The following is a 19,268-nucleotide window of genomic DNA, read 5'->3' as shown; positions in this document are numbered from 1 at the left end:
GGACACTGACATGGGACACAGAAGGGCTACTGCAATATGCAAAGCTGATGACATACAACAGTTTGGATTCTTAGACCATTAGAAAATTAATATGCTTAAAACTGATCTTGAAAAGTTACCAAGAACATCTTTCCAGTATAGTTCAATAGACAGAACTCTAACCCAGAACATCTTCAACGCAACTCTGCACTGGAGAAAGAGCTCTTGACCAGCCTCCATTACAAAGCTAGAAAGCCTCAGATCTACCTGCTAGCATTCTCATACAGCCTAGGTCAGTAGAGTTAATACTCAAGAAAATTCACATTCAAAATTATTTATAAACAAATCTGGGGTCTAAACATAACTTAAGTCATTTTAGAGCAACCAAAACCCCTTGGATCGTTTTTTACCCTCTGAATAGTCTTGTACAGAACAAGACCTAATGTCATGCAGCATGAACGATCCAGGAAACAATCACATTTCTTCATGTCACTCTGTATAGCTACTTACTGAAGACAGAGATTATTGCTCTATGGAAGGCAGAGGACAATATGAAACATTTCTGTAAAACTAAGAGATTACAAGCACCAAATAACCAGCAGTCTACCCCTAGGGAACAGGGAGGGACAGCTGTACAATGTAGGACAAATCAGGCAGCCAAATCCCTTAGTAACCTGTATAATTGTAACACCCCTTATCAGTTCAGAAGGAATTGCTTTAGTTGCAAATTCATTAAAATAACCACAGCACAGAGCCTTAGGCAACACTGGGCTGCTCAGCTTCAAGGTTGCATAGATAAATAATTTGTTCTCTGTAAAATTTTAGCTTCCTCTAAGACCCACACTATTCCCCTCAGGTGATGAGACTAAGCTAGTGTGGTCTCACAATCTAACAAAAATAACTAAGCCAACCTACCAGCTAGATATTAGGAGACCAAAAAATTCAAGAAACACTTCGACAAAATGGAAGCACAGATATATACATTAACTACTTTAGCAATTTCAGTTAGGGTTAAGATTTGTAACTGAAGATCACATTTATTAAAACTAGCTTAAATGTAATAAAACCTGCAATATTTGTCACAGAAGAGAAACAAAACCTTCATAGTTCAGCAGCAGTATAAATTTCTGCATTTGTTTATTCTGAGGCCATAACTCATCTGACTTCAATTTTGTGTCCTTTGTTATCTGAGAACACACATTGCAGGTATAAAATAATAGCAATTATCTACAGGTGTCATGCAAAAAACCTGCAAATGCACTTCAAGTCACAAGGCCTATTTCCAAAGTCTTAAAAATTCATTTCTGGATATCTGCACAGTGTCTTTCAAGAAACACTTTTATCAAGAGCTTTGTGATACATTATCTTCTTTGGAAGGAAGTCTGCAAATAGCAAGAAAATTTGTGCCCTCAGTTGCTCCCTTTCAAGTTTATGGGACAGAAATGCTTACTAATTGCTGTGCACTTATCTTTGGATGAAAGGAAAAAGTTATTGTACGTGTACTTCAAACCACCTCTGCTTGTGCACAAATAGTGTAAATAAACATACTGGCAAGTACTTCCACCATTCCTTCTCATGACTGAGATGCATGGAAAGCTGATATCCAAGGTCCCACTACTTATGGTTACAGTAGGGTAGCTGACAGTAAAAAGCAAGCAGTTAAATGAAGATTTGGAAACAACCTTCATAATACTGACAATTTCATTCGTATCTGTTTTTACTATTAGCCGTTGCTAAAGGCAAATTGCATTACACAATTTTTTTAAATCTTCAGTGAGTTGATACTAATAGGTGTAGAGGGAAAAGCAGCTGTTTAAATTGATGCCTTCTTTCAGGTCTGATAGCACCGAAAGTAGCAAGAAATAGTTCTGCTAAGATGAGCTATTAAAAAATTTTCTATTCAATTCAGAACATGACAGAGCTTTGATATCACCTTTGTCAGACACATAAATCATATGCTTATAAGAACAGAGCCTGCTTTGAACTGCTAAGATTATTCGATCTATGGCAAAGCTTCATCCATTCCTTCTCCTCTTCCCTTCGCAAGAGAGATTCGTCTGGAGGAAAAGTCATCCAAATAATCTAAATGTCAAATTTTACTGGGAGAATGGGCAGATGAGAGGGCACTCTTAGGCCAGAAGTAGTCCACAGCTTCATTAACTAGTATTTTTGAATGCCAGGGAGCGTTGGGAGTGCTGGAAGTCACCAGTCTACTAAAGAGATGACAGGCATGTATGCACTTCTCATTTGTCCTCTTCCTCAATTTTCTTTCAAACGAACAGAGTTCTGGCTGCTGCCTAAAACAGTGTTTGAAACTTTAGAGCTAAAAGAGTTGCATTCACAAGTTTCCATTTGCTAAGACTGAAAAGCAATACTATCATACTGAGGATCTGACCTTACAAGCTTGCCCAATTAAAGCTAAATAACCTCAACCTTCTGCATTCAGCTTCAGACACAATTTTCAGAGCCAGCAAACACAACCAGCATACTGTTTCATGCTACTTGCAATGGGTATCTGACCACAGAAATAAGCATTTAGTATTTACACCATCTGATGCATGCAAAAATCCTATTTAATGTACCAAAGTAACTGCATTGATTTCACCAACTACTATAATGACAGAAGAAACAGTCTTACAGTTATATCTGTCAAAGTTTGAGCCACGAAGACCAAAACTTTTCAGAGTTGTTGCATCTAGGTAAGAACATACTCATCTGTATTTAACTCTAACCTAGCTACCATCTTACTGAATTTCTGAGTACATCATATTTAGAAGGACAACACACTGCCTGAAATAAACGTTCAGGAGTTGGGCAGCCCTGGGATCTAGATGGCATTTATCCTGAAGGAGACTGAGCTCACTATCTAGGAAATGCCATACCAATATTCAGTACTCAGGTGAGACCTGGGGTTGCAAGTTTCCATTTCAAGGCAAGCCAGATGCCCCGTCTGGGTCATTTGGGGGCTATGACCCAGGTGCTCCTCCTACCATACTCTTTAGAGATACTCCATCACCCAGGAATGCTGTGCTTTAAAAGTACTGTAGGGAAGAGCCATGGGCATGGAGAAGAGCATGCAAGGAAGAGGGATGGATACTAGACTGCTTGTCTGGGAACATCTTTGGGAGATGAAGCATGGGATTTACTCAGTCATTGTGCATAACACACTCACACATGCTGGCATTCAAGGTCTGAATATTAGAACCTCTGGAGCTTCTTAGTTTAACCACTAGAGCAGGTTTTCATCCTGCCCCATTTATTTGTCCTGAAATGACCGTGCTCAGTAGGCAGGATGCTCTATTAGTTATGTGGAACAGTGTCCAGGAAGAATAAAAAAATCCACATGTCAGTATGTTTGTTCTTACCACAGGCGATAGTCCAATAGACCAAGGAGTCTGGTGCTTGGTAGAGGATTCGATATGGTGCCACTCTGGCACTGGAGTCCAGGACAACATCAAGAGTACCCACAAGGAGACCTATGGAACAGGAAATTCTGATAAATACACAATGATAGATCATCCAAGATCCCACAGGAAAGGGCTCCACAGTCATCTGTCCCCCCTCCTCCTCTTCCATTTCACCCTTCACAGCAAAATGCAGACCTATGTATTCATCCTCACACTTACTGCCTCATGTTGTGAAGAGGGAAAGTGACTCAACAGGGAAAAAGTCTTTGGTTTCAACAAGACTTCAACTCTTAAATATACATTGATTCCAGCATTGATAAAGGCAGATGAATTGAAGCAAAGCAGAAGGTAGCTGTTTTATAAAACCACATTTGAAAGTTATTTAGCTCTTTCCTGTTTCGTGTTGGAGCCCTGGGAAAAAAATAACCAAACCAAAACCCAACAATAACAACAAAAAACCCCACCACCGCAACACCAACAAAAAGCCCCAGACAATACACTCTAAAAGGGTTCAAAACTCAAAAGTCAGCTAGAAAAAACTAAGACTTGAAGCAAAAATAATTATGCTACTTAATGGTCTGATTCTCTAGGGTAGAAAGAATCAAAATGCCTAACAGTCAAGCTGTTTTCCAGCTAAAAGGATACTGATGAAAAACAAAGCCATACTGTTTTCCCGAAGTAGCTTTGAAAATTCTTTGCTACTGAGGGAGCCATCAACAGTTGCATACCAAATGCTACCAATAATCCCTAACTATACCTCCACAAACTCTAGATCCTATTTTTATAAGAAATCACACACAAAACTTTAACCCCCCCAAACCCTCTCCCCACAGGAAGCCCTATTTATTTTTAAAAGATGTAAAAGTTTTCCCCCTTTTCATCTCCACAAAGAATTTTCAACTTCCCTGCAGAGATGTCAGACACAAATTGTCATGTTGAAGTTCTCAGCAAATTCACATATTGAAAATAGATGGATGAACTTTCAAAGGTTTTCTTCCCCCACAAATATTTACTGGGGTAGAAATCAGGGGTTTGGTGTAAGAGATAAAATAAACAAACACACAAAAAAACCCCATTCTAAAACACTCCTGTTAAAATTGTCTTCTCCTTTCAAGTGGCTGTTTTCATCTTTTACTGTCATAGTTTTATTAGTTCCTCATTCTGCACTGTCATAACTGGAATAGAAGACTGCTTCTCTCACTGCTCTTCTTTCAGATTTGCTTTATGCATCACAAATATATAAAAGCACTACCTGTTTTCCATCTCAGTAGATCCCTTAAATCCAAACTGAAACTAGTATTTGGAAATACCCCACCTATCAGTGGTTTCCCCCCCATTCTATGTTTTTTATTTGCACTTTATTTTATACAGATCTTCGCAGACCAGATCAAACGTAATCTCTTCCTGCCTGATGCATTAATATCCACCACTTTTTAATCCAAGAAATCTGAAATACATGGGAAACAAGGCTGAACACAACATCAGATTGATAACATTACAGAGCTATCTGCTGATACCAGGATACGAACACAAAATATCAATGTAAGATATCCCAGTGTTCATTAGTCTGACTAGCTTCAGTTGTTCCTACTGCCACCTTAAACCCCCACACCTCATGCATTTTGAATACTGGTGTACACGGACAAGCTGCCTCTGATCAATCCTCCATCAGACTTCCTAGATACAGCTTGACTCCTTTCAAACTCAGGAGACTGAAGTAGGTTATAATGTTCCTTTAAACGTCTTTTTTTCTGTTAAAAATACTCTCCACTCTAGCTTCACAAAACCAGCATGGCCTTGGTCCAGAAAGCACATGTATGCTTCAATCACAGGCAAAGATTCTCAGATGCTTAAAGCTGCTAGCAAGCTCAAGTACTGCTCAACCGGAGTGCAGACCAAGCCAGACACTACACTGGTTCATCACCTGGGCTTGCTGCAAGCATGTAGCAGAGCTTATGCCAAAGATTCTTCACGCTTTGCAGCCTCACATGTCTACTGACAGTACTAAATATGCACTAGGCATGACACAATATCTAAACAAACTTGTACGCTGGCCAAATGTAATCTTCTGTGAGGTACAAATACTGTTAAGTCCCTGCACTCTGTAAAAATATGCTTGTTACTCTCCTTCTGCTATATTTCCAAATCTGTTGGTGTGTGGGTGGTCCTGCCAACCAACTCTGCCACTAGCTCTAGGAGGACACCGCAGCTGTAAAAAATGGGATACACAGGTTAAGGTCAGGGCGACAGAACAAACCTACCAACTTGGGCTGACATCAGGCTATGAGGAGCTTCCCATCCTACCTTCTCCCTGAGATATGGGAGATGGGAGAGAAACATCCCCCTGTGCCACCAAATAGGAACAATGTAAGATAGAGCAGTATATTAAAGGAATGTGGAGAATATTGAAGAAAAAAAAAACAAACCCCAAACAAAATCAGAAGAGACTAGCCAGCACTGAAACAACAAATGGGAGGTCGGTAAGGGAAAGAAAAGAAAAGAAAGAATACTTTCCACTGGTGCAGTAAGTAGGAGTTGCCCAGTGTCTTCTCACAATGCAAACAGGTTGTAGAAATACCCATGCAGTGGGGTTAAAGGAAGACAACTCTGAGAACTCCAGAAGACCCCATGGAAATTCAAAAAGTCTAGCTTACCAAGATAATTGCAACAGACAGTTTATCAGTAAAATGTTACTTCTATCACAAAATAGCTGTTTTGATAGATGATATATGTGATATGTAAAAAGTGATTCATGTGTTCTTATATACATTAAAAGTCAATTAATATTTACTCTTTCAATCATGCAGCTAGCCCTGATCGCTGTCCTTCAGGAACTGTTCCATTTTGCATTGTAGGTCAGTGGTTTGGGGTTTTTTTTTTGGTTGTTTTTTTTTGTTTGGGTTTTTTTTTTTGGGGGGTGGGTGGGGTGTGTTTTTTTTCTCTAATGCAGACATGTGATGCAACCAGAATGAAATCGCAGCAGTTCAGACTGATAACCTCTCTGAGGGATTTTTATATGAAGTGTTCATAATAAAATTTTTAAAAAATATTATTTTAATATTCATTAATTCTTCATCTTGCAAGTACTTTTTCAGACATGATTAAGAAAAACATAACCAAAAGTTTCCATAGGAAGTTTCCATGGGCAACAAAATCATATTTCTTAGATTAGACTGGTCCTTGGGCAAGATCCAGTGAATTATTCAGGCTTCAAATCATGTGACTATATACCAATTTCAGTTTTTCTCCCCATTATTTCATCAGGTTTCTGCCTACATAGTGAAAGAAGGGAAAGAATTCTCAATGTATGAATACTAAATCTGCAAGTCCTTGTTCAAGCAAGCAGTTTTCATGAGCAAAGGTTTAAAGCATGTGTTCAAGTTTGTGGGATTAGCATCAGGCTAACTGATGACAACCCTGATCCTGAAGGCACCCAAGCACAAGTAACCTTGTATCAAGGAACAGTCCCATCACACACACGTGCCAAATGTCTAGAGTGACCATACCTGTATGAGGGGGCAGGAGGGGAAAAGGGAGCGATAACGCCTTCATTTTGATACAACTTTTCGAATAGTCAGCCTGCTCTTTTGCAAACTTGGGTTCTAAAGCAAAGGTCCAGAAAATTGTTCAGTGTTTTCTTTCTTTCCTGTAAAATACAGGTATTAGCAGAGGAAAAGCAGTGAAAAGTAGCATCTGAAACCAGGGAATACAAAGCCACAACTGGCTAGGGGGCCTCGGCAGCTGCTCTTATGTTTCTGGAAGGACATACAGTGCATTAGAGTGTATTACTGGAAAGGGGTTCAGTTACCTGATGCAATTTATGCTGAAGGAAGAACTCATACTACTTTTTACTTATCTGACCATTGTGCCTCGCGTTCCGTAAGCTGGAGGGGGAGCCTATAGCCACTACATGAAGTGTACAGATGAGTAGTCTGTATTCATGCTTTCAATAATGATGTACTGTACTTGTATCCTTACACCAGCGGTCAATTTTCCAAACTGGTTTTTGCTAGGAGGGATTATGATCACATGAAGCCTGACGTCCTGCACAAGACAGGCTCCCTTTAAGTCAAATTATTTGTATCTGACCAAAGGATATTTTCCAGAAGGATGGTCATCTTGATTTGAAAACCAAGCCAACTGATTCAGCCAGTTAAGACTCTTTGAAGCACCGCAGCACTCTCTGCTCTTTGGAGACCACCATTTCGGTTGGCTTACAGTCCAGACCAATTACAAACTGTCACGTACAGTAATGAAATCAAGGGATGACCTGCAGTAGAATCAACTTACTACGTTTTAAGTTACCATCACTGAAAACACACACACTTCAGGTACATGGACTTGAACACCTGTAATAAGGCACAATACTTTCAGCTATTTGGTTATCTGTGGCACAGATCTTTGCTGCAGGAATATTTTTCCCTCTTTCATTTCTTTCTTTTACAATATAACCAGTGATTATTTTTTTATCTTTCCTAAGAATTTGCAAGTTTCTTTGAAAAACACCAATTACTGGTGTTTTTAAAGGAAAAGCAAGTTTAGACACCTTAAACGTGAACAATATTTTTATTAGAAAAGGATTTTCTCATTGAAAAACAGCAACTCTCTTTCACAAAAATTCACGCTTTGATTTAAATAAAACACACACAAAGATCAAGTAGTCTTTTATCACCTTTCTACAGTCCCCTTGACAGCAATCTTATGATTATGTACATGAGCCTGTAGTGGTTTACCTGCTAAAATACACAGGGTTCTCAAACTACATTGGATTACATATTCAAGAGTAAAGAGCTGTATGATATATTGCCTCTAGCGCACTTTATTAAAACACCAAAGCCAATTTATTTACTGTTTATGAATGATAATAAATATAGACACTTCAGACCTTAAAAATTACCAGCAGCCATGGTGCTGTGGCACAGCAAACGCTATCAAAAAGAGCGGGATAGTATCAGTGACACTTCCCATTGAGCTTTAACCATGCAGTCCTCAGACTCTAGGTGATTTCAGCACGCAGCACTGACCTGTGGTACATCCATTCTTCAGTGTCACCCACAACTTGCATCAAAGCTTCGCCTAGAGCTGGAAGGTCACCCCCACAGCTGGTGCCACTGTTGTCCCTGATACTGCCACCCAGGGTAACCTTCCCCTCCTCCAGTTTGCCAAATGACAAACGTGTTATTCACCTGGCTCCTGAGAGCAGAGCCCTGCCCTGCTGCATCCTTCTCCAAGTTCCACGCTAATATAACCTACAGCCTGACAGTCTCTCAAGATACCTGTTGTAAGAGATTTTTATCTTAAAAGTGCCTAAAAAAACAGCATACATCTTTTTAGCATGTACAGCAAATACAGAAATATACCCTCTAAAAGAGCTAAGATTTAATACGGGTCAGACTGTGACTCTCAGAGTCATGCTCATGAGCTCTCATTTGGAGAGTCCCACAGATGCCAGCAGCCTATTTGTGTCTGAATTCAACACCGCAACCAGGAAAACTTGCAGTGTCACATGTGTCATTAGTAAGAATTTTTCAAAACAGGCATTGTGACATTCTAACACTGAATGAAACACTTACTGCTTAAACTGTTTCCAACATTTAAAGTGTGCTGATGGCCCCTTCTCTTTCCACTAAAGATGGACACATAATAATGACCTCCAGTCACAAACCTGAAACATCCAAGGGACCTATTTGGACTGTAGATGTCAGCTGATTCTGAGAAAGTCTCAATCAATAGGGTCGACATAAGTCATATTTGCACGCTGAGCATTCAGTTTTATATTGATTTCCTGGACAAAGAATAAACTCTTCCTGAAGTTTAAGCGTTACTTCCTGGACTATCAAAACAATAACTCATAACAACACATAGCTGAAGCATACAGTACAAACTATTGTTTTTCCTGGTAACTGTAATGAATCATTACTCTTCCATTCTTTCTCAAGGCAGTCCATGTGATTACTTCTCTCATTTGTTATTACAGGATGAGGTCATCCAATTAATTGTACGTCAAAACCCAACCTACAGCAGCAATACGAACTGCATGGGCAATACTGTGGACAAATAATTTTAAAGGCTAGGGTCAATTTATTTGATTTAATTTCATGGGAGAGCCTAAATGAATGGTAAATGTTATACACCACTCAAAAATAATTACAATGTTAAACTTCCAATCCTGGCAACAGTATCCACAAAAGTATGAAAATAACATCTTCATTGTGAGCACCACCCTTGGAACTTCATGAAGGGTTATACAGTTTTGGTTTATAGGTGTTCATTCATACAGACAAAAGCTAAATAACATCTAAATACTTATTTGATAACTGCCTTCCCATGTGGGTTATACAGCATTGGCTTATAAGGACATGTCATATGGTATCTAGAAAAACAAATTCTTCCTCTGAAATTAAGGCCTAAGATTTGTTAAATCTTCCCCAGTGCCTGTCTTTGTTGCTCTCTTTCTACCGATCCAGCTTTCCAGAGCATTGATTTGCCCAGCCACCATTTCCTTTGCACATGAGTTTTCAGAGACCTTCAGTGAAACTGACTTTGAGGAAGTACTGTCACCCTACTGACATTTAGCAAGAAAAGCAGCAAAACCAGTACTTGCTTTTTCTGTCTTCAGGCTGATGAATACAAGCAAGAGAAGACTGAAAACCCAAACCACTAATCTTTAAAAAAAGCTCAGGAAGGGGCAGTGTGATGATCTATGGCTTGACTTCTGCAGGATGCAGCGGTTACAAATGATAAAGCTTTCATCCGTCCTTCAAGTTTAACAATTGTGATTGAATTAGACTGTCTTTCAAATATCTTAATTTAGAAGTGATCAGCAATTAAGCGTCTACCACAGTACTTGTCAAGGTGTTCAAACAACTCATCACCATCCCTGTAAAAAACTCAAACCTAAATCTGACTGGGTTTAGACTTCCAGCTTCTGGAACTTTCTGTTATGTCTGCTAAGCTGAAGGGCCCTAATCACTTGAAGATGTAGCCACATTTGTCAGTGTTATCTACTAAGCAGTACTTAAAATATTTAAGCTTGTAAAACCGGTTTTCTCTTCAATAGAAAGGAAACCAGAATGTGCATTATATATCTATCTGTCTGTTGCTACATATAGATATATACACACACAGCAGCAGAACTGCCTTTACTTCCATTGAGGCCCAGTTTGCAGATGACGAAACGTCCAGGTACAGAAACTCACACAATAATACATCCAAACAGTAAGTTCCTAGAAACAAACCTACTACCCTTAACCTGAAACAAAAACCTAGTGGAAGTAAAAGGCTGAGTAGAAAGATGAGAACTGACAGTACATGCTAGACATATGCTTCACATACAGGTATGTGAAGGCTTACAACACAGAGGAAATTGATATTTGGATAAAACCTCAAACAATCTCACACGCCTGAATAAATTTTATACTACATGTCAATCACACCAGACTACATGAAGTGATGGAGAAACAGTGAGAAGAATACAGATGGAGTTAACAAAGGTTATGGTATGATACAAAGGTTCAATATGATACAAATATTTACTCATAAATTTGTAAAAAAAAACCCAAAACACCACAACCAAATGCAATACTTAAGAAAAGCATGATCAAGTACCATTGACCACAACAGCAGGGAAGTCACTGAATTTCACTTAAAACTAATTCTTTTTAAGTATCTCATTCTCTCAAAGTAGCATAAGCAAATTAAGTAGATTTCATCCAAGAGCAGAATTTAAATCAGCTACATCTGCACCAACATAAGATTCAGATAAACTATGTAAGATTAAAGAACAAATCAAGTATGTATGAGCAACTGAAGAAAAAAAACCAACCCAAATAAACCAAAACTCAACAGCCACCACCACCACTAAACTAAGAAAAACAGTTGTAAGCTGAACCAATAAAATCAATGGTACAATTTGAGAACTGAAGCGTGCACAGTAAATCCAGCTTGAACTAAGGAACAGTCCTGGAGCACAGCATAGTCAAATACAAGCTAAATCTGAAAAGAACCAATATCTTCAGAAAAAAATCATTCACAATCTAACTGTTCTAACTGAACACCTGCAGACAGAACAGATTTCAATAAGCTATCAGAGGAGGCACTTTACCAGGGAAAGGAACACCGAACAGAAAAATCTCAAGAACTTTGGCTAATAAAATACTGGAAAACGCAGGGGGCAAGCACAAGACAGGACTGTGAGGAAAAAAAAATAATCGAGAACAGATTAAGAATTTACAAGCTGAAACTAAAACTGCTGCTGTAGTAGAAATTCATACACCCCTACCTGGAATCTTCAGAAAAAAAGAGAAAAAAAAAAAAAAAGAACAATGAGAAATCAAGCCTAAAAAATACAAACTTCCTTTTGAAAAGAAAACAAATGGAAAGATTTTGAAGAAGTCCTCCAGAACCTAAGCCCACCTCAGCATCAGATTTAAAGGCAAAATGCAAACGTAGATTACTAAATATCAACATTGATCAGACATCAGTAGTATGATTAGTGATCAGAGCTTACAGTCCTTTATACACCTTGTATCATCATACTTCGCAAAGTCAGTGGCAGCAATAACTCCTGTCTATTACAGGAAAAAGCAATACAGTGTGATATTATGAAGGATAAATAGAGATCACAAATCTTAGGGAAGAACAGAGAAAGCTGAACGGATTCTGTCTACACCAAATATTTACAGAAGAAAAATCATATGACAATACATATGTTTTAATTACTTTTCAAAAGCATTTCAGAATATATACAGGCATATCTCCTAGAACCTTTTTTAATTCTACAGAACTCTTAACTGAAACTGTCAATGGCCCAAATCTTTGTGAAATATGATATATTCTTACAAGGATGCTTACTGGACAGTGGAGTGATGGAAATATGGAAACTGATGTGAAGAAGTGACACTTTCTCTATGCCTTTCAGCGTGGGACCAGAGTAATACCAAAAAGCCCATAAGCAACACAAACTCTGGTACATGGCAGAAAATTACTGAGAGGCTTAGACATTTATTGCTTACTATATTGTGATCCTGCACGACATTTCCAACAGAGTTTCATACCAACTGAGATCTCAGTAGAAACAACAGGCCATCCCTGAATGCCACGTGTCAAGCAATAATGTTATGTCAGAAAGCAAAAAAGGTAAATGACAGCTCAGCCTTTATGGTTCCCACTACTCAAAAGTGTAAAAGATGAGGTAACATCAAGGAAAGTCTTTGACCAAGAAGCATTACAGCATAGAAACCAGAGCTACCCCAAGCACCATCTCAGGCACTGTATCTGTGCAAACAGTGCGTTGCCTGTAAGAACCGGAGATCAAGAGAAGCATTAAGCAGGAAGTGAGACACCTTCCAATTTAGCGCTATGAAAGCATCTGGGACTTCAACAGAAAGACTGGTGAGTCAATCTGGAGAATCAAACAGCAGTTCAACCCTAGACATCTGCCTGTCCTCTTGAAGTGGAAATCTGCTGGCGTGAAGAAGCAAACACCCCCACAGCAGAGCCTAACTAGAAGCTCAGCAGCACCAGAGCAGATATGGTCTAACACCTAATGACAGAGCGGAGCGGAAGGGACTGGCTTCCACCCCACAAGCCCACAATGAACATGGAAAGCTGATGGACAGGCTGACCACTCACGTGAGTTCTGCTAAGTGCATGCATTTTGGTAAATGCTCTATTTCAAGTGTCAGAAAGCACATACTTTCTACTCAAGTGGACCAAGTTTGATGTGCAAAAACCTAACTTCTTGAGTCAACAAGGACAGAAAGCGACAAGTTTGTTAAAGCGGGTACCATCCCTTCACCAGGCAGACGACATACTGGCCAAAAGCTTTTCTAAATTTTAAGTATAAAAGGCTTTCAAGCAACCTCTCTGAATCGAGAGGTTGCGAGTAAGATAGAATCTTATCTCCAAATTAGGGCTACTAATTGTGTTGTCCAGCAAGGCTGCAGAAAAGTGTTCCGAGACATAATTTTTAATACTGTGGCAGTGTTCTATCAGATTTGACATTGAAGGCTTGCATCAGCCAGCTGAGCTCAGAACCTCTCCTTTCTGCCTTTCCAGCATGGAAATTACATTGACAACCCCTTCTGCAAAAATATCTGGGGAGTAAGATAGTACTTCATCAATGTCTTTTATCACCAGAAGTCAGCAAATTTCCATCTGCTCTCTTCTGCTCAAGCATTTAAATCATCTTTGGCAACATCTCACAGACTTAGAAACTCATATTGAATCTCTCACACATGCGCTGTCCCAGCTGTAAGCATAAATACCCTATCTGCAAAATAATTCACTCCTAAAAAAGTTCTTGCAAGCTAAGAACAATTTATTTGCTTTGGCATTCAGAGAGATCTTACAATAACACTTCAAACAAAATTACTTATAATTTCATCTCCACGCCCAAAAGAACCACAGCAGCCACAAGCTAATCATAACACACCCCCAACCTCTCTTCCTGCAAGCTCTCAGTGAATACATTGCTCTACCGTCAACTACCAGTGGCACTAATTCCTTGCAATATTGTTTCCAAATAAAATAGTTTGGCAAGCATCACCACAGCATAGCAGAAAGCAGTTTGAGATTTTTTAAAAGTGTCTGTTGCATCAGAATGCATATACACTTATTAACAGAAAGAACATGACTCTCTTCAGTTATTTATAAACTTTATGACACGCTCAGGATCCTTACACCCATGAAAGGAACACAGTCACACAGGGTACAGTACCCAAACGATGGGAGAGATCTGGGTTCATATCCGCTCCAAATGCCTCTGCTTCAGCTGATGCAGGCTGATGTGTAACATGCTGGATCCCCCAGGAGAAGGGAGCATTTCCTACAGGCCAAACTACCAGGCTGCCCAGGGAAGGAAGCTGACAAGCAGGAAGCAGAGGAAGTGTGAAAGAAAGGGTTAAAAACATCCAGCACTTTTGAGAAAACAAGAGGAAAGAAAATACTTTTCCCCCTATTGGTGAATAAAAGGAAGGTGAAACTCCTCAGTGAAGGTCATGCAGAAGCAAAATACAGGCATGGCATTATGTGCAAGGCATGAAATAGTTTTCGTTATGGAGAAAGTTCACCAACCATCAAATACTTTTAAAGCAGAAAAGTACATTTTTTGGTCTTCTCCTGGAAGATCAGAGAGTGATGCAAGATAATGCGAGTTTGCAGAACAGCGAAGAAAATCAATTTAAATTCCAGTCTACAAGTCCTTCCTATTTTTCTTTTGTTAAAAAGGAAAACAAAAACCAAACAACCCTTCAATTAAGGCATGCTTACAAAGGAAAGTCACATTGATGCGACTGGTACTGACACAGACACAATCACTTAAAAGAGTCCAGGCCTCAATTCAGTATAAAAATGGATCCACTTTGCTCAGTAGAAGAGCTGTATCACTTAAATAAACTATTAATCAAAAACCTTGTTAGCAGAGGTGACTCCTAGCGACTCACTAATTAGGCACCGTCCTAACACATAACAAGAAGATCATTATTCTTCTTCTAACTTGTTACAATCCAATATTAAAATAAGTGGGAAAACATGTCCCATGTCCAAATAAGTATTTAAATAAGAGGGTCTTCTCTTCAACAGTTCATAAATCAAGGCCAAGAGGAGAGTATTGGTGCAGAAAGGGCTGATTTTTCACCCCTTCCCCCAAAGTGACCGATACTCCTTTTCCTGCAAAGTGTTGCTGCGCTTGGGGTGGATCCAGGAGAAGAGGTAACATGAGTACTGCTCTTCTGCTTCAACATAAAGCCACTGAGAATTACTTTCACTCGCTCCCAAGGCTTTTAAACTTGTTTTCAGACTGAAACATGACAAAAGACCAAAAAAGATCCAGTCTTCTGGCTTTTGCTTTGCTGATGGTAACCTCCATCCACAGCATGGTAATAAGGAAGTGATGGAGGACAGGTAGCACAGAGACCCTGGCAGCCACTTTGAGGGCGGATCATCAGCCTTCAGCCACATTTTCAGTGTCACAGCACCCAACCACAGTGCTGCCTGAAGAGGTTCGTCCCCAGCCTTCCCTCATTCCCATTCACCCACGGGAAAGCACTCCCTCTCTTACTTCAGCCATGCCAATACAACCAACATTACAGTGCAGCCTCAGCTAGAGTTCTTCAAAGTTTCACATGTTCGCAGATGGAGAGAAGGGCATTACACTGGAGCCCAATCAGTTTGCTGACCTAGATTTAAGGGCAACACCAGAGAATCAATACTTCTCATTGTCCAACCACTGCTTAAGTTACATAGTGAAGCCATCTCCCATCAAGCCCATAGTCTCATCAATTTGAAAGTCAAATGTCAGTCTACAATTTAAGACAAAATTACTTCAAGTCAATAATGAGGGAGTAAAAGTCAGCAGAAATTAGATCACAACAAAAAAAAGTGACAGCTGTATTTACATCCTCTCTTGCATATATGAATTCAGACCACTGCCACCACAGTGAAAAAATCTTGCATACAATATTTATAATCAACTTCAAGGACATAATCTGGTTTCCTACAGAGCAAACAGGCCAAATTTTGTACCACAATCATGGGTGGATAATTTTTTAGATTATATCTAAGCAAATTTCAGCATTACGTCACTACAGAAAGGGCAAGTAAGGGAAAAAAAACACAACAAACCCAAACCAAAAAACCACAAAAGGTTCTTTTTGTAGTTTTTTCACTTTCAACCAGACAACCTCCACCTCTGTCATGACAGCTCTATCGTTATCATCTACAGGAACTTCCTCAGGATCATCCTAAATGCTATCATTATTGCAAATTATGAACCCTGTTGACTGTTTCAGCGAGTTTGTTTATTCTGAACCCTCAGGATCAGCTAGGTTCCACAATACCTTGCTTTTAACCAATCTCACCTACCAAGAAGAATCCATTGGCTTCCTTCACCTGCCTTGGCCCTCAATGAGTAGACTACAGCTGTTAGAACAATGGGTCTAAAATTCCAGTATTTCCATTAAAAACCAATAATCATAAGTTCCACTTATTACTGTGCCTACCAAGCTGGGAGCAGCCTGGACACTCTACATCCCTTTCTTTCTTCCTCTCACACCTTTTGTTGACCACTGTGTCAAAAGCCCATGTGCTAAAATGGCAAGGTCTGATAAGTTCCCATACAGCCCTTTAAATGTTGCCAGCACTAATAACTTTCTGCACTCTAGTAATTGGTGTTTGTTTGGTTCTGGCAACATACTGAAAAAAGCTGAATCTTTTTTCCAACCCTTCCCCAAACAAGCAAACCCCCTAGAAATTGCATTGTTTCTTGTTCCTACCTCAATGCTATAGCAGCTGCAATTCCAGGCAAAGCACAGACACTAATAAGCGCCATATGGAAAGCAGTTTTCAAAATCAAAATGCACAGAGAACTTTTGCATTGTAAATCACATTCACTATACAGACTGCATTCACATACTGAAATAATGGATACCGTGCACAAAAACTTAAATGCGGGGGGGGGGGGCTGGCTAGAAAATGCAGAAACAAAGAACTATTTCTGTATTCTGAACTCCTACCAAATACTGCCAGCTTCTCTGACCTTCACCCAAAAAGGAGTACACATTAATGAATCCTACTCCCACTCAAGGATTAAATCTTCAAAAGTGACCTTTCCATCTGTACAGTGGCCTATTATACATACAACTCCAAGAAGGCTTATACATACATACACTGTGAAACAGGTTGAAGAGAAACTCCCAAATTCTCAGAAAGTTTCCCCAATAACTGAGAAATGTTTGGAAAATTGACTGGGCATCTCAAATGATCTCCAATTCAAAGATAACATAGTCAGGTAAAGAATGCCTTGTCTGGCCACCTACAGCAAGAGAGAGGAATAAACTCTCAAGAGGCCTGGGCGTAATCCATGAAAGGAGAGTCTGCAAAGAATTTCTCAGTAAATACAGCAGGGGTGAACTTTTGAGGCAAGACATGCTTTTTATGGGTCTGACAACACTGTCAGTAATTCAAAAGATTTAAAAATAAAAATCAAAAATCTATAGCCAATGTGGAGTGGCTGCTGGCCACTTTCCACACAAGAATGAGGTGGTTTATCAACTACAGCAATGAAGAAAACTGAAGATCTCAAGAGCCCACATGAAAACACACTTAACAGTGGTGCGTTAGTTTAGATTATAAATTGTTTACAGGTCCACAGAGCATTCAAAAGCTGAAGAAACACTTAATCTCCTGGTAAATACGCACAGGACCTTGAACCAAACATAGATGAACGCTGTATGTTTATTTTGATTAGCCCGAACAACTAGCTGCAATGCAAGCCGGTAAGGAAGAAACCACAGCTTTTCAGAGAACCCGTGGGACTATTTCTGCCGATTCAAGAGGGACCAGTGCTAACAGCATCGGGTTCTGCATCTCTGATTTCACAGAACCGCACATACGTTGCCTAAAAATGATGAAGTCTCGACAACCGTATATGCCCAGTATTGCAGAGACCAAGATGCACACGACCCAAGCATCTACAAAAGCGTCTCCGGTTGCCAGCAGCCGAAAACAAAGCGTTCAGGGAACACGCCTGGCAAGGACATCCCGAGGAATAGGGAGAAGCTGAAGTAAATCTGCCCTCAGAGCAGGCGTTTGTGCATTACAACCGGCTGTTATTTTAAAGAACACGTGTTGGAGGCTCCAAAAGGCACCACACGCACCCCCGGGAACCCGGGCAAGTCACACCCCGACACAGGGAGGCGGCGCACACCGGCGATCGCCCGCAGACCCTCAGGGAGCCGCAGCGCGCTGCCCGCACCGGCGCCCCCGGCCCCGCCGCCTCATGGCGCCTTGCCAGCCCCCGGCCACCCCCGGCCGCCGCAGGGACGGGCCCCCAGCACGGTGCGGGCCCCACGCTGCCCGGGAAGGGGCCGAGGAGCGGGCAGCCCCCCCCCCCTCCGCAGGCAGCCTCTCGCCTCACGACGCGGTGCCGCCGCCCGAGGGCCGCGATCCGGCCCGGCCGCCCCGGGGGAGCCGCTGCGGGAGGCAGACGGCGCGGTAGGCGGCCCCGCCCCTCCCTCCCGGGACCCTGGCCGCCGCCGCCCTTACCCGCCAGGCCCCCGCCGCCGCCATCGCCGCCGTGCCCCTTCCTCCTCTGGAGGATGAAGTAGGGGTTGGCCCGCTCCGTCACCCACAGCGCGTTGGCCAGCAGCACCTCCTCGGGGTTCACCCACATGCTCCCAGCGCAGACAAAGGCCGGCCCGCCCGGCCGGCCGGCTGCGGGGCGCGGTGACTCACGCACGCACCGTCCGCATCAGTCGCCACCATGCCCGGCCGCCGCGGCGGACGGCGCAGCCCCGCGGGCACCGGCGGGCGCAGGGCGGAGGGGCGGCAGCCGCATGCCCCCCGGGGCTCCCGCCGCCTACCCGCCCACCGCCGGGCGCGGAGGGGCGGCCGCAGCGGCCAGGGACGACGGCGGCGACCCCGGCAGCTCCCGCCGCAGCGCCGAGGGCAGCAGTGACATCAGCGGCCGGCGGCGGCGCCCCGCAGCCCGCCCCGCACGGAGCCGCCTCTCGCTCTGCCTGGCGGGGGGCGGGGGCCGCGCTGCTCGCACCTGCGCGCACGGGGGGGCGGGGCCGCCGCGCGCCGCGGGGCGGGGGGGGCGGGGCAGCAGCCACCGGTTTCCTCAGCGCGGCGGTTGCAAGGGCGGGTCCTGCGGCCGGTGGCGGGAGCGGCCGCCCCGCCCCGCCCCGCCCCAGCGCGCCTCAGGGGCCGTGTCCCTTTAGCTGCCGCCGGCGGGCGGTCCCGTCCCTCGCGTTAATCTGCCGGGTCGCTGGGGAGGAGACGGCAGCGTCCTCTTCCTAACCGCCGGCCGGGAAAGGGTTGGCCTTCGCGGCTCAGAGGAGCTGGTGAAACGGGGTGGCGAGAGGCAGGGAGAGCCCCGGC

At 42.2% G+C, this 19,268-nt stretch overlaps 1 protein-coding gene across 4 annotated transcripts in view; it reads right to left on the bottom strand.

Annotated features, from left to right (window-relative positions):
• Positions 1 to 18,935, bottom strand: part of TBC1D9 (TBC1 domain family member 9) — a 55,227-nt gene extending 36,292 nt beyond the window's left edge. For all 4 annotated transcript variants that reach the window (XM_056362821.1, XM_056362812.1, XM_056362839.1 and 1 more), the window contains exons 1-2: positions 18,432 to 18,935; positions 3,345 to 3,455 (exon numbers count right to left, since the gene is read on the bottom strand). In XM_056362821.1, the coding sequence (XP_056218796.1) occupies positions 3,345 to 3,455; positions 18,432 to 18,558 (238 nt within the window). In that variant the 5' untranslated portion in view covers positions 18,559 to 18,935. The remainder of the gene's footprint in view (positions 1 to 3,344; positions 3,456 to 18,431) is intronic.
• Between the last annotated feature and the right edge of the window lie 333 nt (positions 18,936 to 19,268).

Source organism: Falco biarmicus, chromosome 1 (assembly GCF_023638135.1).
Source record: "Falco biarmicus isolate bFalBia1 chromosome 1, bFalBia1.pri, whole genome shotgun sequence".
Classification (NCBI taxonomy): Eukaryota; Metazoa; Chordata; class Aves; order Falconiformes; family Falconidae; genus Falco; species Falco biarmicus.
This window is presented reverse-complemented; position numbering and strand designations above follow the sequence as displayed.